The sequence below is a fragment of the Cyanistes caeruleus genome, chromosome 13 (assembly GCF_971803275.1).
Source record: "Cyanistes caeruleus chromosome 13, bCyaCae1.hap1.1, whole genome shotgun sequence".
NCBI classification, from domain to species: domain Eukaryota; kingdom Metazoa; phylum Chordata; class Aves; order Passeriformes; family Paridae; genus Cyanistes; species Cyanistes caeruleus.
Window position 1 is genome coordinate 12,097,742 of NC_141713.1, and position 24,655 is coordinate 12,122,396.

Genomic DNA, 24,655 nt, shown 5'->3' on the forward strand with positions numbered 1-24,655 from the left:
GAACACAGAGAGCACAGGCAAGGTACAGATCAGGCTGTGAATGACACTTCAGGCACCTCCATGTTCAGGCAGCACAGTGACAGTCTGCAGGGCCTGCCAATGGCATCAGGAAATGCTGCGCAGGGAAATCAAAGACATATGCATGGAAAAACTACCTATGGTTTCTGTAGCCTAAAGGCCTGGCAGAAGATCTGGATTCTGCTTCTGCGATGATAAAAAAAGCCCTGCTGATGAAATAATGAAGCTATTTATCAAACACGTATAAATTACATGCGTTCCTTTTCTGTGTTTGGCCTGCCCACCTCAGTCAAAAATTGGTGATTTTGTCTCAAATTGGTGTTATGTGTCATGCTTATGAGCCCATTGGCATCCCAACATACTACCAATCCCACATGGAAACAGGATTGTGTGCATGTCCCTCAGCATGGCCTCTAATGCACCACGGCCCCAGAGGCAAGAGCTCCTCCTCCTCCTCCCTCTCTCTCTCCCAGGATGATGTCAATGCTTGTGATAACCACAGAGGTACCTCAGATACCTCAGGTACCTGGCCAGGCCTTCCCACCTGCCAGAAGAATGGTGACCATCTCTATCTCCCACCCTGGAGTTAAAACACCATTCTCATCAAATCCATTTGGTCTTCCACTGGTTTCCTGTAGTCTTTGATGGAACTACTGACAGCCTGTTCTCTCTGAGGGAGGGCTCCATCCACGTCAACTGACCAATTCTGTCAACTCAAGCCAATTCAAGTCCCACCAGATATGAGGGCCCTATAAACTGGACAAGACCCCACAATAACTGAGGAGTTAGGCCCAGTTAATCACCTGTGGGCACAGGCTCTGGGTAACAACTAATCACAGGCCCTGCTGCAATTCTCAAGGTACTTCCTATCTTCAAAAACAATGTCAAGCCCTCAGATAAGAGCACAGCTCCAGCATCCACTTTGTGCTGCTCTCAAAGCCACAGGCTGAAGGAGTTCAGTCACTCATCCCTGGGACAACCAAGGCAGTATTTGTCTACCAAATTAAGGTACCAGTTGAGGCAGATTTTCCACATTTTGGTAAAAAGGATTTACTTGGAATGGCTGAGTGCTGCTTTAAATTTAATAGCAAAGTGTTAAGAAGATCAAAGCAACCTAATTTTATGTTCTCAACTTGCATGTAACACATGCAATAGGTGCGAATGACTAGAGCACAGTTCTCACACTCAAACACGCCAAGCTGTCAGGCTCAGTGGGAGAGCTGTGGGACAGCAGAACTGTTCAGCTGATAACCCACGATGTGCAGCCCAGGTCACAAACCCAAGTGTCAGAGATGCCAACCCTGGCCACAAGCCTCATCCCTCCCTTGGATGAGGCCTCATGTACCAGTGGCCATCCGGCCTCTCTGCAGGACCTTGAGGGAGGTCTGTGTGCCTGGGACAGCTTGCAGTAACTTTGAAGATTTCCAGCTGGAAAATGAAGAAGAAACACTACTGATTCTTCCCCATTCCCCCTCACAGAGTTCACTCGTGGTAGACAGAGGTGTGTGGGAGAGAGCCTGTGGCTCAAGAAGCTGCAGGAGTTATGGATCCTCCTGCTCAAACAGAGCAGCAGCAGGATGCAGGAGAAATCCAAGTAAATGCCTAAAATCCACGGCTAAATGGGACAAGCGGTAACAAACAATTTTCCTCTCCCACAGACAGCTCCTGCAGTGAATCAAAACCAACCATTTCTTCATAGGATTGGCACCATTCTCTCATTTTTCTTCCTGTGCTCTTTCAAATAGAAAAAAGAAAATCCCATGCCATTCTAAAATATGAAACTTCTGGTCTTATTTCAGGGACTGCCTAATACAGGAGATAGGCAACAACATAACAAGCTCTTCATTTGCAGATCACCAGCTGTTTCATGTATTAAATATCATTAAATACACGAAGACTGAGGAAGATCAAGTCTATGAAGTGGATCCTCTGATGGTTAAGACTTTTTAGTTCCCAAAGTACAAAAAGGTTTCAGAAAACCAAGGAACACAAGACTCACTCAGACTTCTGACAAAACAGACTTCTGACAAAACTGTCAATAAAAAACAAGCACTTTTGCCAAGAAAGGACATGGAAATAAAGGTGTCTCATTCTAACTGTCACATTCCTGAAGGACACATGTGGGAGCATGAAAAATACACTACTACTACTGGTTTTGCAGACCTTAGTCTCTTTTCAGGAGTTCCACTTTTGCAACGACAATAATAAAAAAATGAGTGTAAAATAATTTTTCCTTAAGAATACTGTCGCTAATTAGCCAGAGTTTCTTTCCCCCATGTCGTAGGATATGAAGACTACTCTTCTCCTTAGCACACACTCATGTGCTCAGGAATAAGGGATCCATTATTATATTCCTGTGTAAGTACATACACACATATGCATTGCATACATTGGCCTGGAGAAGGGAGGGTTGGCTCTGTGTGAGCTGAAAGCATCGCTGCTGTCCCTTCTGCAGTGACTTTCTGTGTCTGCAGCAGCCCCAGCCACGATGACAAACAAAGGGCTCCCTCACTGCCTGCAGCAGGGCCCTCTTGCCAGAGCTCCATCCACGCTCAGGGCCGCTCTTGTCCTCACCAGTACATTAATCCATTGTTTTGTTTTAACACACTGCAGTGGCCATCCTCTAGCATATTATTCTTTGTGCTTTTTGGCAGAGAGAAAGGAAAACACAACGAAATGCCCGAGATCACACTGGGCATTTGAAGGAGAAAGGAGAGTGTAAAACAAACCCAAACAGCGACAGGGGATGAGCTCTTCCTGCCACAGCCCCAGGGAAGACTTGGCCTATGGACATCTTACCACAGGCTGAGAGATATTTAGTCTTGGAGGAGGGTGGAGTGGTCCTGCCAGGCAGCTCTGCCAGCTCAGCAGAAAGTTCTTAGCAACATAAAACTTTAAAGAAACAAAACAGCACATTTAAAAGAAAAATAACAAGTAAACAAGCATCAAAGCCCCTTGGATGATGTATGAAATGTATTATTTTTTATGATTTGGTATAAGCAGTGCTCTGAAGAATAGCCTCTGTTTTTGTCAAATGAAATTTTCATAATCAGGCTGTGTTAAAAATGAAACAAAATTTAAAAGATAAAAAAAAAAAGAAAAAAATCCCTTGAAAACAGAAGTGACACTCCCCAAGTCCTTTCTCAGATACATATTACACCTTTAGGGTTATTTTTAGTTTAGTCATAAGCCCCTGACCTTTGACCTGATATTTTGAGTACTTAACATGTCCCTAGTCAGAAAAATAAAAGCTGTAGCTGAAACATTCAGCCAATGAAACAAGTAAGCAGGGCAACAGCTTCATGTGTGACACCACTTTGCAGCCAGAGACCACATTTCATGCAATACTTCATCTTCCTGCAGTTTTTTCTCTGACTAAAACGTGCAAGTAGATGATTTTACAATTACTTCTGAATGGAGGGAACATTTTAATTATGCTTTTGCAAACAGAAATGAGGAAAAGCAATCTGGGAGATGAGAGGTGGAAGAGTCCTCTTTCCCCCAAAGGCAGATAGCAATCAGATCCTAGCACACAGAACTACATCACTGTGATGCAATATTAAGCCAAATTATCTTGATAAGACTGAAACAGTTTGACTGGGAGCAATTTAGCACTCATGGAAACACCATGTTATGTTCAGGCATCAGTCAGGCTCACATTCAGCTTTTGCTGTTTCTGAACAGCAGCAGAATAAAGGAATGACAAAGCTACATTAAAAGTGCCATTTTAAGATGACAGGCCCAGACACTTCACAAGCTGAGATGTGAAATGATAGGCTGAGATTGCTTGCAGTAGCAGAGGATTTGGTTCAGAAATCTTCTATATAAATTGTCTCAGACCTATACTTTGGGAATCATGTGAAGGCAACAGCTGTTTCTTGATAAATACAAGAATGAGAACACACTACAGAACACCTAACTGGTAATTTAAAATGTTCTCCATTACAAAAAATAATGCAGAACCAGATTTCTGCATAGGCTGGTAATTTTTAAAGATAATTTTACTTTATCTACAAAATTTTGTTGACAGGCAGTATGTTTATGAGGAAACTCACTGTCAGAGAGCCAAAACTGAAAAGATGTAGTCTTACCTAGTTCCTGGAATCTTGAGATTACAGCCTACATAGCAACAGGGGCGCCTTATGCTTTGAATAAATGTTGCAAAATTTAACACTGAAGATAGTTTCTGCTCAAAGAAGGTTCAGCATTGAGGAAGCACAAGAGTGCTGCAAGCTGTCTTGAGTTATCTTATATACAGAAAAGGATTTTGCAGATTATGAATGAAATGACAATGCACAAGCAACCAGCAAGCGGTTTTAAAAACATCACCTTGCAAAAAAAGAGAAACCAAGTGCAATAATTGAAACATCAAAGCTGCTAATATTAAAGGCAGAGTTGTCAATTTTCAAACAATTTTCATTCAAGATCACTGCATGCACTTAAGCTGCTTCCCACAAAAACCAAAACAGCTTACTGCATCAAAGTCATCACTTCCACAGCAAACTGTCCAAACAGATCAGGATAATCAAGACATACAGAGAGAAAAATCCTTACAGAGATCTTTGTTTACCTTCTCCCTCTGCACCAACTGAAAATCTCTCTCTGAAGCAGGAATACTAAAAGTTAGACCTCTCTATCAATAAGCATTTCAGAGAGGATTAAAGAAGCCCAAAGCCATTCAATTGAATCATCAAAGCACAACATTTTTTTTTTTTTTTGCTTTTTTTGCTTCCTATGACTGATGCATCAGATGCATCACTTGATCTTGGCTTTCAGACTCATGACTCCACAGCAAATAACGTTAAATAAATGTACATAAGCACACCCCCCCACAAACATCAACTTGGGAAAACAAACAAAAGGAATACAGAATTACTGACAACAAAAGGAATACTGAAATTATTGACATCAACCTCAATGCTCCTATCAATCCATTCCTACCCCAGCTACCAGCATCTCTCCCTGGAAAAATTGTATCATCAATAGGTGATTTGAAAAGATTCTGATGTGGACTTTGAAAAGCTTGCCTGTGATGAACTACTTCAAAGTTGAATTGTCTCCATGTCATAACACAGATGAGACTGGCAGAAAAGATCAGAGTGCAACATCCTTAATATATAATGAAGAAAGCAAATAACAGGGCAATTTGATGAGAAGAACATTAGTACTTAGCTTGCCTTTGATCCTAAATCGTCTGTGTTTGTTAACCTTGAGAACATTGCCAAGGTGCTGATATTTTTAAGGAAGCTTCTTGTCAGGGTGGTTTGAAGGCCACCACTTCCAGGACTGCCTCACCACTCCCCTCCCTGCCTCAGTGTTAAAATGTTAATTAATTAAATCTACTAGCTTTTCTCTTTTTCCCCCTTTTTTTCTTCCCCTTGTGGAGTTGCTATTGCAACTTTTTCTTCTATTCTTCTATTCTTTTCCTGGTTTAAGTTACGGGTAAGGGTATCAACCCCATTGTATATGACCATCTCATCTTCATTTAACTCAAAACAGCACAAACTATTGCTAAAGACCTGATCCTGGGATCTTCAAAAATTAAAATCCCCTACTGCTTCAATGCAAGTACAGAAGAAATAGTTTTTATTTAATCTTAATTAAGAAGTTTGGTCTTCTTTATCTCACTGGTTCTTCTACTGCAGTTCCGTGGTGATAAGATAGACTTGTAAGCCTGAAATTGCTTCACATTTTCAAAACAGTGAATTTTCTATGATCAAAGTACCTGACAAACTCCCAGGGAAGGAACCTGTGACTCAGGGAACATTTGGGAGAGATCCTGTTCTCAGCACACACAAGTACCACGAACATCAACGTGCGTCATGCCATCAAAGACAGAAAAGGAACTTAGTGCTTTGCCATCCTACAGATGAATTATGGCAGCAGGAAATCCAACCCAAGAAAATAACTTCAAAACTAATGACATTGCTGAAAGGTCAGATAGGAGTCATTCTGAAATGCTGGCAGGTTTGAAATCTTGCTGTTCTTTCATCAACTGCACCTTCTCTGAGAGACACAGGATTAATTAAGGACCAAAAAAACTTAGTTTAAACTATGTTTCATGTTCTACACCTTAAAGCAAGATTTCCAAACCTCTCAAGGATACACATACATATATGCAGCTGACATGATTTAGTGTCTCCAGCATTATAAACAAAACTGACCAAAGTAAACACCCTATTTTTGCAATCAATCTCTCAGTATCCCCACTGCCTATTTGGGTCAGTACATGACCAAAATAACCTGAAGTATCTACAGTCAGAACATTCACAGATCTTTGACAGCATGACTAAATAAATCTGTTTAATAATGATCATTTCCCTCACCATGAGGCACTGGTAACAAAGCCAAAACAAATGGAGTTTATACAATGCACTTAAATCAGCATGAAAGTGTTAAATATCACTACAACTGCTTTACTGATGTTCCCAAATAACCTAGAAGTACTGCTGTTATAAGAATCACAAAATCAAAGAACAAAAATACATCTAATACTTCACCTCTTCCAAACAGAAAAATACATCTAATGCTCCACATATTCCAAACTGCTCATTCAGTCTTGGAATATTATCCACAGGAAAAATTTTGAATCCCTTTCTTGTGAAACCCATCAGAATTCATCAGGTATCAATATACAGCCAAGAGTTCTCTGCAGTACTGAATGTTTTGTGAGCTTCAGAGAAAGCAGCTTGATTAACTCCTTAAGAGATTTGGGAAGGAGCTTTCCAGACACAGAGCCAGCCCCTGCAGGCTAAAGGGAGCCCTGGCTCCAGAGGACTGGCATCTCCCAAAGGAAAGAGGATGCACAGCTGACATATGGAGACAGAAGAATAAAGTACCAGAAAGACAAATCCATGGTGTAAGATAAATAAGGTTTTGCACAACTCATCTGAAGGCTCACTAAATATGTCTGATTTCAATAAATGCTGAAATAAACAGTGATTGTAAACTTGAAACCAAAACATAGCAATTTTTTTTTTTTTTTACAGGACACTCCTCTCTTTTCAGCACAAAATGTGGTTTTGGAGTAATACAAGGATTTAGCTTTTTCTTGCAAACTCAGCAGCCTGTGCTCTCCTCAAGACCTGCCCTCTCAGTCCCCTGCCTCAGTAGGTCCCAGGTTCATATTTTGGGCAGCTGTGCTCCACTTTTCTGTGATGCTCCCACTGTTACAGGGGGAATACTTGTTTTTCTAGAACACTTGTTTTTCTAGAAGACCAAAATTACTTCTCCACTTATCTTAAAATAAAAGGCAGCTGTAAAACCCACCAGTGCTGGGAGGTTTAACACGAGTCAATGCAATATATTTAGCTTCAACCTGCCTAAGGGCAGTGTTGTGTGGCAGCAAACAAGGCTGTGCATGCTCAGCTGCACTCCTTCAGTGCAAAAGCCTTTGAAACTCAGCCCAGGGCAGGCAGCATCTGCTAGAAGCCATTTTAAAACCTGGCAACTCTACAAACCCAGGATTTGCTTTTCAAACAGAAGTAATTTAACTGTTCAATAAATAAATAAATAAACAAGAATTCATTCAGCAGTTTTCTAATGCTCTTGGACTGATGGAAAGCAGCAGCAGCCAGCTCCAGGCTGTCTTCCTGGCACCTCTCACACTGGGGCAGGAGGCAACATCTTGCCCTTCATCAACCTTCCAAATAAACTATTTTAATCACAAAGTTTTTCACAGCCTAAAATAAATTTTGTTATCCCCTGTCTCTGGATTTGGCTAAGTGGTCTCCTTAAAATAGGAAAGCTCCCCTGCTCTGTCCTCTTACTGCTTCCAAGCCACACTGCACAAACACACCTTGCCATTTTCTCTGCAGCTGCTGAGCTCACTCCCTGCTACCAGGCAGACTTGATAAGTGCTCTACCTTCACCCCTACCAGCCTGCATTTTCCAAGTTTCCCCTTGCAGTGCTGCTGGAACAGCGGGCACTTTCCCCCTTTCCCCGTGGAGCCGCGTCACCGCGGCGCTCCCAGTGCCAGAGCCGCCGAATCCACTGGTATTGGCACATCCCAAAAGGTGCAGCCTGACACAGATAATTCATTTTTTTCCACCCTCAAAGGGCTGGTGCGTGGATTAACAAGGTAATGTCTCTAAAACACCCAAAATGTGCAAAGTGCTATGTAAGTGCCAAGGATGATTATCAGACTGAAGTGCTCTGAACTGTTCTGTAGCAATATTGTGGGCAAACAGCAGAAGAACACAAAAGAATAAGTGAGTTAAAAGTGCTTTGTCCCAGAAGCAAGCACAGAACAGCAGCCACATTTCTGTGTCTGTTCCACCTTCACAGGCTGCATCCACTGGCTTATTCTGACTACCTGGATCTAACATGCTCTGGCCTGACACATCCCACTCTTCACAGACGCCACACATTAACAATTCAGAGAATTCTTCAGCTGCAACCTTGAGTCATAACAGTCGCTCCTGACTAAGCAGTAAATTAATTCTTCGTAAAAAGCATTCACTTTTAATAAGCATGAAACTTCAGTCCAGTAAACAATGTTCTTTAATCTTATTTCTAAATATATTTCCAGTTTAACTTGTTTTGTTTTTTTTTAAGCCTAACAGCATTTCTCACTGATATCTTTAGCTGCTGGAGAAAAGAGGATGTTCTGAGCACAGGGCTGGGAACAGGAAACTCAGTGCCTGTGACCAACTCTGTGCTGATACAGGCCTGGCCACAGCACACCACCTTCGCCTTGTCTTCTACACAAGCAGAAATTCAGACTCCAGTACTAGGGGAGACAGGCTTTGGTGAGGCTTGTCAAGTGCCTGGAACACATGAAACCTTCATTGACAGCAAATGTTATTAACAATAGATGTTACCTGGCACAGAGACCCCTTAATGCTGCAGGAAAGGAGGGGATGAAAAATGCAGCTCATTTTTGTACACTGAGAGCACTGAACTGAACTGCACTATCAGTTATATGTACTTCTCACAGATTTTATTGTCAAGCTAGTGTCATCAAGTCACCAGACACAGGACCAGGACTTCTGATTCAGGGGCTCAACACCCTGCTTTTGCCACCTTGGTGAACTCACCAAAGCTGCCCTCCCAATCCCCATGTCTGCTTCAACTCACACAACGGAAGTAATGATGTTTATCTCTCCTGTCTCCCACAGTAAAGTACTTTGGCATCTGCTCACTGAACGTGCAAAGCAAAGATAAAATAATATAATTTACAACCTGAATTCTCTTGAGTCTGTTCCAGCTGCAAACTCAACCACTCCAAAACAGCTCAAGTTCTTAAGAATCTTTGTTTCTCTTCAACAACATCTCGAAAGAAGCATTCTGCAACACTCACAACCAAAAGACGTACTTTTTTTTTTAATTAACAAAATGCATCACTTGCCATTATAATTACATCCAGGAAATACAGCTCTTGACTGTAAAAATGTCAAAAGGTGAAAAGATAATGAATTGTCAGTAACATCTCCCAACATATACAAATGAAGAAAACTGAGGTCAGCACATGCTACAAACCCATGACAGATTGCACTCCAGAGGAACACAAAGATGAGCCAGCACTATGCAACTGATTTATCCAGGGATTAGTCAGAGGTCACTCCTGCAACAGTTTAGGAAAGCTCATTGCTTAGCTACCAGCAGGACACCTCACATGAACTCCAGCTTCCAGCTACAACCATACTTAACCCTTTTGTTGCCTAAAACCATCAAGCTGCTTGGACAAGTAGTCATTTACGTTACATCAGGTTGATTCTGCCATCTTGGACCTGTAACATCATAAAATGTCAGGCTCCAAATATAAGAGACTACTCCAAAATCATCTCATCAGGAAGGCAGATTTTCCCCTTTGCATTCTAACAAAGGGGTCCCAGAAATATCATCTCCTTTCAAGGCAGATCTTTAACTCAACAAGTCCTATGTCAAGGCCAAAAGTGGAGGAAGGCCTCTGTATGTTTGTCCAGCACCCACCACAGCAGGCTCTCATTCCATTACTGGATGCAGGTCTGTGACAGGCTGTTAATCATCCCTGTCACTGCTTCTGCCAGGGGAAAATCCAGTATCCATTTATCAGATGCTCAGAAGCAAAGCAGCAGCCGAGCAAATGTGCATTTTTATAAGAGGACATCATCTCCTGGATCCCTGATCATCTCCAGGGATGCCTGGGATAACTGGAGACTGTCAGTAAAGATGCTTTCAAAACACCTACTCAACAGCTCACCAAGCTTCCTTTTGAACAAAAAGTGATAGAAAAATATCTTCCTGTAGGTGAAAGCCATCAGACACACACAGAAAAGCTGACAAAACAGAGAGGCAGCCTGCTTATTAAAGGTAATTGAATGAAAAGACTACACAGTACCACAAAATAAATCACTACACTTTGTCCAAACAGAAAAAGCAAAACTTTGGAAATTGATGTTTTAAACACTCTTGTTTTCCATAGTGGTATTCATTAAGGTTTATATGGATCTTATCAGAATGCAATTCTGTTTGCAGAGGTTACTTTCAACTTCAGCAACGCTTGACAACCTTACTAATTAATCAGAAAGAAATCTCGAAGTTAATTTATTAAATTGAATCTGCTGTATCTGCCATCAACCAGAAGTAGGATGAACAAATCAGATCAACAAAGTGCTGATAAAAAAAATACATTATCTTAATTACTTTAATATACCATCACTAGGCAGGTGAAAGAATCCTGTAAAGGAGTGATTTTCCCCTAGTAGTGTCAGGAAACTGTTAATCATAACTCTCCTACATTATTGCAATTCTCTACAGTTTCAAGACTTACTGCATCTTCTGCAAACCACAGAGTTAAAAATATACTGAATATTCTATTGAATATTCCATTGAATATTACAAAGAAAATGAGACATATCTGCTGACAATTACGATTCCTACTGAAGTTGTAATTGAAAATAAAAAACAAAATGTTCAGCAACTGAAGCTTTGCTTCAATTTTCGCAGTTACCACTGAGAGGAAACTGAAGACTGAACTTGGGTTTTGTTAACAATTTGGAAACACTGACAATACAAAGGTGACATGCATGGCAGTGTTCAACAAATGCAAACACACACATGTCGGCATTGACGTTTGTATTTCTGGGACAAAAATATATTCTTCAACAATAATCTTCTTCCTTCTGTGTCACTCATCTGCCTTGAACAGTCCCAAACCTGTCTATATTCACTCAAATGGAGTGAGCTATCCACAGACAACACACTGCCACTGCTGAGGAGAGCCCTGTGAGTGCAGGTCCCAGCTCTTCCCAAAGGCACAGCTTGTTAGGGCTGTACCTACACAACCAAACCAAAGAATTCTGCACAAAAGCCACGTGGACACGTCCCCAGCTGAATGATCCTGCTCCCTCCCCCTGGGACACTCCTTGGCCAGAGCATGAATCTGCTCCAAACTCTCCCATCTGTGGTCTGCAGGCTCATACAACCCAAAGCAATACTGGTAAGGATGAAACACTCAGAACCCTAAGCCTAACACAGTTTAAGTGCAGTTGTAAAACTAGATCATTGCTTATTTTAGGAACAGCAGAGGAAAGGTGTCTGAAACAAAGCTGTCAGTCAGTGCAGAAGAGCAGCAGGAGATGGAGAGAGAAAAGGAAAAAGGTACAAAGACACAGATGACAAGGTAGGAAGAGAAGTGAAGGGGGAAAAGGAAAGAAATAATAATCCAAAATGAGATTAGTCTTAAGAGCTGTGCATGTTTTCCAGCACCAAAAAAGACAAGAGGCTACCAAGCAAACAGTAACCACTTCTTGCACTGCTGGCTATAGGTAAAGATGAGCCCTGTTCCCTCCCACGAGCCCTGCACAGGACACTGCTGACAGAACTGCTGCAGCAAGAGGAAACAGAGAGGCTCAAACAGCCCCACCACTTCCCAGCAGCATGTACCACATCATCTGGCTCCCACTGGGCAGGAAATGCCACATGCAAAGGTATCTTTATGTGCTGCAATTAACCCTAAGCAATTGCTACACATCATTTCTCATGCTCAAGCCAGATGTGAGCTCCATCCCTGTCACTCCAGTGGGCAACATTTTTGCACTGTATTTTTTTCTGAAAACACAACACAAATATTTAATAATTGGCTTTCCAGATTTCTGCCATGGGGCATTTTCTTTGGCTGAAGAAGGCTCCAGAGATCATTTAGTTAACCATGCACATTGATGGAGTTTCTCGGCTCCAGCAGATGAAGCAATGAAGCCGGAAAGAACAAACTCTTAACCACTAAATTATAAATTAACAAGAAGACCTAAGGAGTAAATATTTAGAAGAGCTTACTGAAGCCTTAAGGATAGAAGCATCATGACTAATTATGCCAGTGATCATTTAAACATGGAGTTAAGAAAGATCAGAAACAAGAGAAAAATAAATCTCACCCATTGCACACATAAATGCAGATTAATGCCATATGACTAGCTACTACATGAATATACAATGCACTTATTAAAATGTTAATACAGCAGTCACAGACAATCTGATTTTCATTTTTAAACAGTCAGCTGCAGAAATGTAAAACTACAATTCTTCTCTAACTTCATAATTCAGAAGTAAAAGGTGATTTGTTCAGAGTATAAAAAATATCAGAGAAGTTAAAGGGTGGAATTTGGTAATTGTAAGCAGCAATAGAAAACTAAATTCAATGACCAAAATCAGTACATTGTAATGACAGATCAAGTTCTTAAATACAAGCCAAAAACACCCCAAATAGAAAAGCAAATAAACATTGAAAAACTAAAATAATAAAATTGTTACTTCAGTGTAGAGAATTTTTTTTCAGTTGCATTGTGTGCCCAAATTTCAGTTTGCAACTATGAAAGTACTGTCAGTCATAAAAGAATAACAAATTGTTTATAACAGACACATAAAGTAATTATTTAAATAACTCAAAAGGTTTATTTAAGCTAATCACAATAGTTATACAATTTCTCATCATTTGTTTCAAAAAGGAACTCCTACCACACCTTGTTTGTTGTTATTCAGGACAGCAGAACTGCCAGAGGGTGCAGTGAGAGCTGAAGAGAAGGTAATTAACACAAAAAGGAAAAGCCACAGAGGAAACTCGAGCCAAAATCTCAGCCCCCTGAGTCTGCCGAGAGCAGAGAATGCCAGTGGTGCCAGACAGACATCTCCACTGCACAGGCACACAGAACACAGGGGATCCAGCAATTCGATGTTTCAGCACCAGTAAGAGGTCATGGGTTAGAGTCAGCCAGTGGAGAGAGATCCCTCTCCAACCTCTCACTTCCACTGATTAATATTGAGAACAAAAATTCTGTTAATTTTTTTAATTGTTAACAGGATGACAGCCATCACTGACTATAATTTCAGACCACTGTACCAAGCCTCAGATGTAAAATAAGGTTAATAAATATTTATTTTGTACAGGTTTTAGAGGGACTTGAAAACCAAGTCTGTTTCAAACAGCAGCAATAAAAGAGACATGAAGATGTGACTATTATAACACAGTTTTGCCTTTGTAGGTCCACACCAGATTATATGTCTATTTTCTGAGCAGAAAGGAAGTAAGGAAAATATCTCTGCCATTCAACAGTGTGGGTGTAGAGCTGTCCTGATTTCAGCTGGAATAGAGGCAATTTTCTTCCTAGCAGCTGGTGCAGTGTTGCATTTTGGAGTTATGAGAATAATGCTGACAGCACAGTGACACCTTGGCTGGTGCTGAGCAGCGCTCACCTGCACTCAGGGACTTGCAGGTTCTCGTGCTCTGGCAGTGAGCAGGTGCACAAGGAGCTGAGAGGGAGCACAGCCAGGACAGCTGACTCCACCTGGCCAAGGGATTTTCCACACCCAGAAATGTCCTGCCCAGTACATGAACTGGGGGGAGCTGGCTGTGAGCAGCTGATGGCTGCTTGGGGACTGGCTGGGCATTGGTCAGTGGGCAGCGAGCAATTTTACTGTGCATCACTTCTTTTTCCTAGGTTTTACTCCTCCTTTCTTTCCTTTTCATTGTTATTATTGCTGTTGTAATTATTTTGTATTATTTTACTTTATTTCAATTATGAACCTGTTCTTATCTGAACCCATGAGTTTCTCCTCTCCATCCCAGTGTGGGAGGGAGGGAGTGGCTGTGCAGAACTGAGCTGCTGGCTGGAGTTAAACCAAGATGAGGATATTTCTGAAACACTGGATCTTTTGCAATTACCCTAAGTCATGAAATGTTGCACTGAACTATTTTATTTTGAAATTATCTTTTACCTAGGTATTGTGGATCACTGTATTAGGATCTGCATGTGACAAACATTTCATCCTTTCCAGCTATCATAAAGAATCTTAAATTAACAGATAGCTGATTCCAGACATGAAGATTTTATCATTTTCAACCCATTCTCCCCTTGCTCCCTCACTTGCAGTATAGCTCAAGGGCCATCACAAATAATCCAGAGACCTTTCAGTGTTTCATTTGATTAATGTGATGGTGAGCTGTATTACCAACAAGGAAAACTATACCAACAGCTTGAATCCAACCAGTGAGGATACCAGGGAGCATCTTGTTAACCAAAGATCACACAGCAGCCCACAGTTTTTTATCCTAGAAATGAAATATTTCAAAAGCTCCCCAAACTGCAGGCTCTTGGGGCAAAGGGGAAGAAGTTTCTGATAACCACTGCCCTTGGGTGACAAGTTCATTTTGATGCAACATCTAGCAAAATGAGGATTTCCTGCACAGCTGTGGCAGTGTCCTTAGAGACTCAGTTCTCAGGCACTCTTTGCAATCATCCCTCTGCTCCCTCTTAATTCCAGTCAACAACAGCCACAGGCAGATTACGTAGCTGGGACATTACTGACATGACCAGGAGCCTATAATAGCACTCCTAAGCCCAGTGATTTCTCTTCTCTTGTCAGTACCACACACAAACACAAAACAGCTAAGAACCTGGCTTCTCTTTAATATTTTCTTTTATTTTCTCTTTAATAATCTATTAAATCCATTAAAAAGTATCTCCTTATTCTGCTAATCAAATTTTTAAAACACAATCATATCATACAGCACAGGGCTAATTTTAGACCTAAATACTGACAAGATCTGTGGTAATTCCTGCTAAGTGTCAGTGGACATGATCTCCACAGTATTTTTAAAACTTTACTGTTCACTAACTTAGGCAACTTTTCCCCTTGTGAAATGTACTAAAAAACTGGATAAAAGACAGTTACTACAAAATATTTCAGAAGCTATAAATTAAAGAGAAGAGCATCAGCCAGAAACTTTGTTTTATTCCTTTCAGAAAAACAGTGACTTCAAGACTCTGGTCTACAAACCTGGCCATCTGCTTGTATGCTTCTTCAGCCACTGCAAAGATATGTGGATCCATATCCCCCATATTTTGGCCACTGTAGGCATTGATGATATCTTCGCCATAGATAGGCAGCTGTTCATAAGGATTTATGGCCACTAAAACAATACCTACAAAGGAAATTAAACAAAAGGGATTATTAATAGTTGTTTACTATTGTTCTAGTCTTTCTAAAAATGTTAAAGAATAAGGATCTGATACTACTGACTTCAACAGATATTTATTCTGAATATAGTTCAGCACATACAAAGTACCACAAGTTTACTTCTACCCTGCTTTGGTAAACACATCAGGGACAGCTTTTTACCTTTTCTTTCCATCTGCCTTTTCTAAAGCTAGTATGCACAGTCCAAAAAGAGTCAGAATGTACAGACTTGAAATACTGTAAACCAATGAATGTGCATTGTACTTCCCTGTGTTTTACTCTGAATTACCAATGATACTGTAATTTGTGAAGTATTAACTACTGGTATCACTGAATGCCAGTTTGGGTATGTGCAGTGTGTGACCCTTCAGTTGTTGTGAAAGAATAACATCCTCACTTTTTGTAATAAGCAACAATGTACAGCCCTCTTGACATGGCAAGTCCTCCTCACCTGACAAGAAGGGAAAAGGACTCCTCTAATTTTAACTGTGGACATTTTAAAAGCAGAATTTCTTCCTATGTATATGTATTTTGGTGCTGAAGTGTGCCAGTGCAGTTGCAGATGGCTGCACAGTGACTGCACCAAGCATGCTTGGACAATCCATCCCTGAAGAACCTGCCCCAGAAGTGTTTCCATAGCACTCAACTTGCTTCTAAATTTACTCAGAAATCCACTCTTACACACACAGACTTCCTCTGATCCCAGCTCTCTGCTCTGTGCAGATTACAGTGTCGTGATGTCTATCTAAGAAATTTTCCATGGAAAAGCTGAGAGAAGGGAAATGAAATCTACAGTCTGGCACTGCTGCTGGGAGCATCAACCAATTTTTAAGCTCTTTTATTCATCTATACATCAAGCATAATCCATAGCAAAAACATTAAACAAGAGAACATGTTTTAGGGAGAGATCTGAGAGACCTTGATCTATTTCCTCAAATTCACAGCAAGTTTTCTGTCTCGACACGCCCATGTGAGGAGAGCCGGTGTTTTTCCATCAGCCATGACTTCACTGAAATGACTCAGGAGCTCCAGTGAAAAATCTCTACAAACATTTATGCCAAGTTCTAATGCTGTCATGATGAACCAAAAAATAAGAGTAGGGGTTAGGGACAGGAAGCCACCTCAGTACTACAAGACTCGAGGAATATTTTGCTTGCCAATTTTTAACATCTGCCCTTAGAAAAAGCAGTAAAAAGTGAAATACAGTGCACCACTGAGCTGAGCCTCTCAGGCTTGCAAGTCTCATCAAAGAGATATTACAAAAATCTGTGTGAGACTTCCGACAATTCCCTCCTGCTTCTGGTTACACTGGCAAAAATAAACCCTTGAATTGGGAACGAGCAGCCTCGTGACAAGTCTCCAGCATATTAAAACACTTAACTTCAGTAGCCATCTGTAAAATCTACAAGCAGCTACCATCTGGAAATAACCAAAACAAGTGGGTTTGGAATTATTTGCTTTCTGTAGAACTTTGAAATCAGTCTGCCTCACAGGGCTATAATCCAGATTAATTTACATATAACTTCTCTTTATCTCTGCTAAATCATATTGCTATTTTAAGAAATATGGCCTTTCCTAAATCAGATTCATGTGTGTTTTTGTTCTTACAACCACACTAAGTTGAACTCTGGCTACTCTTTATGCCGTTCATCTTTATACATGCCCAAAGTAAACTTATCTAATCCTTCTACTTTGAACATACTCGTCCATCTGTGGCTAAATTGGACATAAATGTCATTTACTAATTTAAAGTTTTCTCTCCTGCATAGCAGGCAGTACATTTTACTAATTCTGAACTAATCACCAAGATTCACTGAGTTTTCATCACAGCCGTAGCAGTTTTTCCATGTAAGCATTCAAATTTTCCTTTGTAACTTTTCAACTTCCTCCATTAATTCATCATTTCATGTTTCCAACAGTAAAGCAAAGTTATAAATCACCTCTGAATGGCTGGCTGACTTCAAATTAGGAAACCAGGAAGTTTTCTGTTTAAAAATTTGAATTACTTCAAAGTGAAATTTTAAAGAATTTAATATCCATTTCACATATCACACTAAGACAGCATGCAGAATTCATTTTTAGGGCCCTGGACAACTATCCATCCATGCATTCCTGTTCTAGTTCTACTGTTGAGAATCTTGTTACCATGATTCTCTTGATGGATTGAAGTGGTTTTAGTCTCCTTTGGGCTGCATAAAACTGGGTTAGCTCAAACCACCTTCACAGGCTGTTTTAACTAACCTGGCTCAAGTGAGAGTCACATCAGGAGGCAAATGCAGCCCCCCTGAGGCTGAGCTCCAAGGCAATAATCACTGCAGAGGGGAAGTAACCTGCAGCAGGATGGGAACTAGTGGAGAAGTCAGAAAGGTGGATGTCTGTGGCCAAAGGATCAGGTTTTTAGAGGCTGACATGCCAACTCTATTTGGCTCAGCCTGTAACACAACATACCCCTGCCTCCATCCCAAGTGAATAAATCACTGCACACCACTCCTCAGCAGCGCTGAACCTCGACACCTCCTCCTCTCTGAGCACCAGGAACCCCCATGCTATGGGATCCACACATTCCTGACAAACCTACAAGCAGCTCCAGGGTCTTGTTGGAAGCAAACCAGCCAACCCAGCTCCACCATCCCAGGCCCCCTGGCAGACCCAGCCATGGAGAGCTAAAGGCCTCCCAACCCCATGAGAAATGATAAAACCAGCCAAAACCACCATTACAGCTGCACTGGGGAATACTTGAAATGAGCCTTTTTCATGTTTTCCCAAACACAGCAAAACACAACCAGCAGACAACACATTCCTTTGGAAAGCCTCTTAAATGCTGCTCAACACAAAGCCTGTCTGCAAGCAGCCGGGGCACAGTCCGGACAGGCCTGTGGGAAGGGCTATGGCGGTGTAAGGAGACCACAAAATTGAGACTGAAAACCCCTTACAAGCTCAGGCCATGAGGCTCCACCTGCACAAAAGCCCTTTCACACAAGAGCTTTGCCATAGGGACACTTGGGAAAGAAACACAGATCGTGTCCATACCGGGGGAACTGAGCTGGTTTCCCAGTGCTGGGACCACAACACGAACCCTCAGCAGGGGCTGCCCAGAGAGGCATCACTGGAGATACTCAAATACACTGGGCCAAGCCCTGAGCAACCTGATCTAACAAGTCAAGACGTGTTTTAAGTAGGAAACTTCACTGAAGACTTCCAGAGATCTCTTCCAACCCAAGTTATTCTGTGCTCTGACTGCAGGGCTGGATGAGATGTGGTGTGAATCATCACCCACTCCTATGGGAGCGAAGTCTGGCTGCGAGCAGGGGGTGGCAAAGTCTGATCCAGTCCCCTGTGGTCTGGTCACTGCTGAGAGCAGGACTGGGAACAGATGTGCTCTGCCGAGCATCTGCAGATCAGGAGCAGCCAGCGTGAGCAGAATGTGGCAGGATGTTAATGCCTCCTTCTGTCCATCACAACGTGTTTAATGCGCTGCTTGTCTTTTGAAAAGTTATGTTAAAAGCTAACAGTGAATTTTGACTAAACACTGAGATTTAAAATAAACATATGCACACATATAGAAAAAAAGTCCAGAAGCATCAAATCTAAATTTTAAGCCTAAACTACCTCAAAATGTTTATTTTTAAAACAGACCATTCAGTTGCAATTTTGCACTTATGATTAAGTAATTATTTGAGTAACTTTCCTCCATTCTGGCCATCTGAAAATACCACAGACAATTACAAGTTTGGGTAACCTCTGCTGTGAGTTAAATGTTATTTTTAAAACCAAGATCGATGGTAACTGTGATAAGACAAGCACTGGCTCATGAACTGTTACAAATTCACTTCTGCAGCTGCCTGATTGGAAAAAAAATGATAAAGAAAATAAACTGATGTCTTCCAAAAGAGATGGAGGAGCTCACTGCAGAGGTAGGCAATAATAGGTGGGCAACAAATCCACCAAAGAGCAAGGCCAGTCTGTGAGCCTCTTCCCACCCACGCCAACCTGAGCAAGCCTGGGGAGAACATCAACCAGACAGGAATCCCACTGGGAAGCAAAAATGGCTGAATACATATTTTATAAACAAAGCCCATTGGGGAGCTAGAGGAACACAAAGTTAAGTCAATTTTCTCTGAACCTTAATATTCTCAAGTCTATTGATGACCACAAACATAGTGATTTCCCTAAGAATAGTCCAGCATGGCCTGTCACCATATGATTTTAAGTTAAAGGCAGACACATCACCAGACAACATTCCCTTTCCTGTCTAGGGCATTCTCTGTAAAGATGATGGTATGAAAAGACAGTACTTGCCACAATAGGTATAGATGAGTTTGGAGTCTATAAAGCGAACTTTGAGGTTGTGCAGGACAGCAGGCTCGTGGAGATAACTGAGAGCTGTCAGGTCATTTTCACCCACGAGGATGTCAGGGTTCCGCAGGGGCGGGAGCTCCTTCGTCTTCGGATCGAGGCAATACTCCAGGTCCTGAAAATCAAACAGGCACTCTTAGAAGAGCTGGTGTTTAGGTTTCCTCACTCAGTCCCTCCAACTGCTCTTCCCAGCAAAACATGCCCAAGGTAAAAGAACACAATGCAAGATGTCAATTTTCTGGTCATTTGAGTTAGCAGTTCTTTCTCCAAAAATTGTCATTTAAAATTTCCCAGAGGGGTTTTCTATATGTGCAACAGGCAACTGTATAGAGATACCATCTTTTTAGACTATTACTTAAGCAAACCCCATGCTTTTGCTGCCATATTAGATAAACCAAAATATGCTATATCATAAATCTAACCAGCTTTTCCCTATTGTTTTCCTCTTGAGTGGAACAGGCAGGGGAAGAAGATTCCCACCAATCTACAGCCAGCTTCATGCACAGTAACACAACATGGGAACAATGGCAGAACACAGTGGAGAACACAAACACTGAAAAAAATGCTACTTTGAACTTTTTTCACGTATAAATTCATCTCTAATGTACATGTTTTAATTGCATGTCTCTAGATCTAAAATCACTTTATTTACCTGCTATTTCCATTAGAAAAACCAGCTAAAATGATGTGAGCTGTACCTGGGCATGCCATCATTTCTCAACACAGTACACAGCATCTTCTCTGTAATGCCCTTAATCCTTGCCTTTTTTATCTTTATTAATTTTCTCCTGGCTATGCTCAACTTAAAAGTCACAGTTCTTCATCTGCAACACTGTTCTCCTAGCAACCCTGTCTCCCTGGAATAGCAAACCAAGGCTATATGTTTAATGGCATAAGTAGAAAAAGATGATGCAACTGAACATAATAGGCAGTGGATAAAAGCAACTGCTTTTTAATTTATTTTAAAAACAAGGCAAAATTGATTTTTGTAACTAAACAGTAAAATTTATCTGCAGAAAGTGAGTGGACAAAACCAACTGCACACACCTAAATCCATAGAGCTTCCTGCAATGGATACATCAGACTCTGGTTGAGAACAAGAACTATCAGCTTACAAACAATACATAAACTTACCTTGCCCTCCTCAAGTCGAAGCTGGAGGACTTTATCTCCAGGTTTATAATCTTTGAGAAGTTCTGCTGACTTCCAGACCTCCTCTGGATCAGGGATCCAAACCCTGGCATACTGCAATACAACAACAACAGCAAAACAGCAGTGAGCTTTGGGTGCACTACAGTTAAATCATCAAAATAAATGACACTAGAATTATTTTTTTTTCTTTTTAAATACATGTTTAACAGACAAGCCCTTAAGCAAGAGGCAAGTTAATTAGTACATCTGAGGTGAATAATTTGTTCTATTGATAAATGGCTACACAAGCATAATTTTATTGCCTACACAGAGAGAAAAAGGCATTTTCCATGCAGAAAGTATTCCAAGATAAATATTCAATGCTGAAAATCTACAAAGTAAAAAAAAAAAATAAAAAAATCAGCATTTTCAGAATGATCAAAAATTTGGCCATCCAAAAAATTACTTGGAGGAACTCTTTTGAGTAGGTTCTAAATGCATTTATAGCATAATATTATAGAGCCATTTTTGTCTTCTTTTCCCCCAAAGAGAATACTTCGGCCCATCTGTGTTAATTTAGCAGAGCTGCCTGACCAGGTGTTAAAAGCTCTTTCCTTTGTAGTTACAAACAGAGCTAGTTTAAAATTGACTGTATTCAGAATGCCAAAAGAAAAAAAAAAACCTCAAAAGATTTGGCTGAAAAGGCCTCCAGATAAAAAAAAAACACCACCAACAAACCAGATTCCCATTAATGACCATTTTCATACAAACTTTATTGATGAAAGTGATCCAGCAAACATGTGATTTGTTTTCAAAACCAGCAAGAATATTCATCTTTTCCAATGTGTGAAGATACAATTGTTAGCTCATGTTCAAGAATCAATTAAAGATGTATGGCAAGCAGTTACTGACACAGTCACATGTACATGCAAACACACACATATGAAAACATCTCTTGAGCAGAACAAGGAGAAGGCTGTGACACTTGCACATATTAAAGCTCCTGAGCCAATGTTCTTGCAATGCCTACAGAGCACTGAGGTCACACCACACCCACCCCCTTGGCAAACAAAGCAGCTCCTTGGCTCTGGCTCTGCAAAACATTCTCAGTCCACTAACTTATTTCAAAATAACCATCATGTATTTGTCAAAGCATGACATTTGATGGCAGAGAAAACTGTATTTGCTCATACAGCTTCACCACCTTATCTTACACAACTTCTTTTTGTATAGTTTCCTCTGCCTCAAAGAATGCTGAAGGGTTTTTTTCCCCACTCATTAACCCAGTTTTCCCACTAGAATTACAAACTGCTTATTTCTGCTGGGGATTTTCTGAACGACTTCATGAAAAACTTCATATTGTTTCTTGTTGCAAGACAGGGCACAATAAACTGTGTTGAGCAGCAGTTTGGGGAGTGGGACTCATGAAGGAAGCCCCTGGTCCAGGAGAGGGAAGTGCACCTGCCCAGCTGGAGGCTCAGTGCCTGCAATAATTATGAATTTCAGGCAGCAATTTGTTTCCCATACCTGTGATGATCCTTAGGAACACAGCACATGAGTAATTTTTGACAGCCTGGACCAATGGCTGGTACCCCTAGCACACAGCACTGCCTTCATCCCGAGCTCCCAAAAAGCTTATGCCACACACAGAAACCAAGTGCAAGGGAAAAGATAATGAAATAAATAAATAAAAACTCACTTTCATCATTCCCACTACACAATATGCCATGCTCCCACACCTGGCCTTCCTCCATCATCACTGGGTGTTACTGCCAGCTCTAAGAATCTACTTTATACAAAGGCAAGAAGCTTTGCTCTTTGTAGTCAATCTGTGCTTGTGTGGCTTCTTTATTTCTATGAGATTTGTTAGCTTCATGTGTATTTGCTAGTGTTTTCAGTGCAAAAGTGCTGCATTACTTTATTATTATGTAGTCTTTCCCCCACTCCCCAAGAGATCAATTATTAGAGAAATTAAAGATGCCCAAAACAATTCTTCAGTATGTGCTCCTGCCAATCACAGGGCACTGTATGTGACAGCAGAGGAAAGCAGCAGCACAGGGTATGGTCTGGGCTCTTGTATTAGTTGTTTTCAGCCCTTCTATATCCCAAATTCACAGGGCAAGGAACTTTGAGGTGAAATGAAGGTCTGTGCTAACAAGTGTATGTACAATGCAAGCACAAACCCACAGAAACTCTGTAATAAGTCCAAAATAATTAAACAGGACTTGACAGTGAGGTGCCATATTAAAGTCAAGTAGTATGCTAAGGGATAATGCTTTCTTCCCACTTGATTTGAAACAAAAGATACTCTGTAAAACTTCATAAATAATAAACTCAAGATTTAATATAATAGCAATTTCAAATCAATTTCACGTCAAAATTTCAAATCCTAAAATCAATAATTCATAAGATCCATATATCCAAACACAGCACAATACACCTGTCCTCAAAATTCTTTAAAAAAAAACAAAAAACAAAATGCCATAACAAAAAGCTAAAAATCAAAACCCTGCCAGAAATCAGGGAAGTTTTTTCCAGTTTAGCAAAAGATGCTGCAGCATCAGACACAGCTGAAGACTGAATGAATACCACACTTTGACCAGGTTCCATCCCCAAGATGCAGCAGAAGTTCCCCATCCCCAGTATTTCTGATATTCTGATTCCTTCCAAGGAACTAACAGAAAGCCAAGTAAATGTTAAAGAGGAAACAATTTAAATGTTGTCTAGCAAAAGGGATCAGCAGAGGCTGGTTTCCTTTAGGCTACACAAGGAAACTTTCCTGACCTAAGAAAGGCAGCAGCCTGAAAGACAAATGCTGATAACCTGAAGCAGCAAATGCTGTGTAGCAGTTTCTAACTATGTGATTTATGGCAGCATGGAATAGGCATCTTTATTTATCCAGCTAAAACTGTACGTTTTCTGCTGTCTAGAGAAGGGAAAGAGAAAGCAGAAAACAGATCACCATGGAAACTGAGCTACTACAGACAGCAGAACCTTCCATGACACAGCCCTACAGATATTAAAACCATCCTATGAGCGCTAGGCTGTAGCTTTTCATCTCCAGCACCAGTGCCTAGCTTTAAACCCTTGCCAAAGAAAACACCTGGTAAAGGGAATGGGTAGGAGGAAAGAGAGAGATGTTCCTAATTTTAAGTACTGAATCATTTCACAACATTCTCACCTCATTAACTTAGCAAAATGGTTTGCAAAATCAGATTTTCACTGATTTTTTATATAATCAGTTGCTATTAAAATTCCATAGCCTTTACTGGTATCCAACCCTGTAGAGGAAAACCAATATTGGTGGAAACAGGACCAAGGGCCTCTCTTGGGAAATATCTTACTCTGGTATTTGCTATCCATCCCTCTTAATTTACTAGCATATAAATTTTTTTCTGACAACGTTAGAATAAGGATAAAATAAGATAAACTTCTAGAGACAGTGATTTACAAATGAGCCTTCTAAAAAGGGAAGGAAATTCTAGTTTAAAAATGACTATGCTGTCTAAAAGTCTATCACTGAAATGACAATATAAATTACAGCAAGAATCAAATGAAATTTAGTTTAATCATCCTGACTATGATCCATGAAAACATTACTCTTTTTGGTAGTTCAAGGCAAATTTTGAACCACCAAAATAAATGCTTAACCGAGGCTGGTTTGAAAGTCAGAATGAAAACAGAAGGGATATCGAGGAGATGTCCCAGAATTCA

The 24,655-nt window shown here is 40.7% G+C and overlaps 1 protein-coding gene across 5 annotated transcripts in view; it reads right to left on the reverse strand.

Annotated features, from left to right (window-relative positions):
• Nucleotides 1-24,655, reverse strand: part of MYO5A (myosin VA) — a 96,209-nt gene that overhangs the window by 55,831 nt on the left and 15,723 nt on the right. For all 5 annotated transcript variants that reach the window (XM_086849867.1, XM_086849865.1, XM_086849869.1 and 2 more), the window contains exons 2-4: nucleotides 20,945-21,055; nucleotides 19,754-19,925; nucleotides 15,275-15,419 (exon numbers count right to left, since the gene is read on the reverse strand). In XM_086849867.1, the coding sequence (XP_086705993.1) occupies nucleotides 15,275-15,419; nucleotides 19,754-19,925; nucleotides 20,945-21,055 (428 nt within the window). The remainder of the gene's footprint in view (nucleotides 1-15,274; nucleotides 15,420-19,753; nucleotides 19,926-20,944; nucleotides 21,056-24,655) is intronic.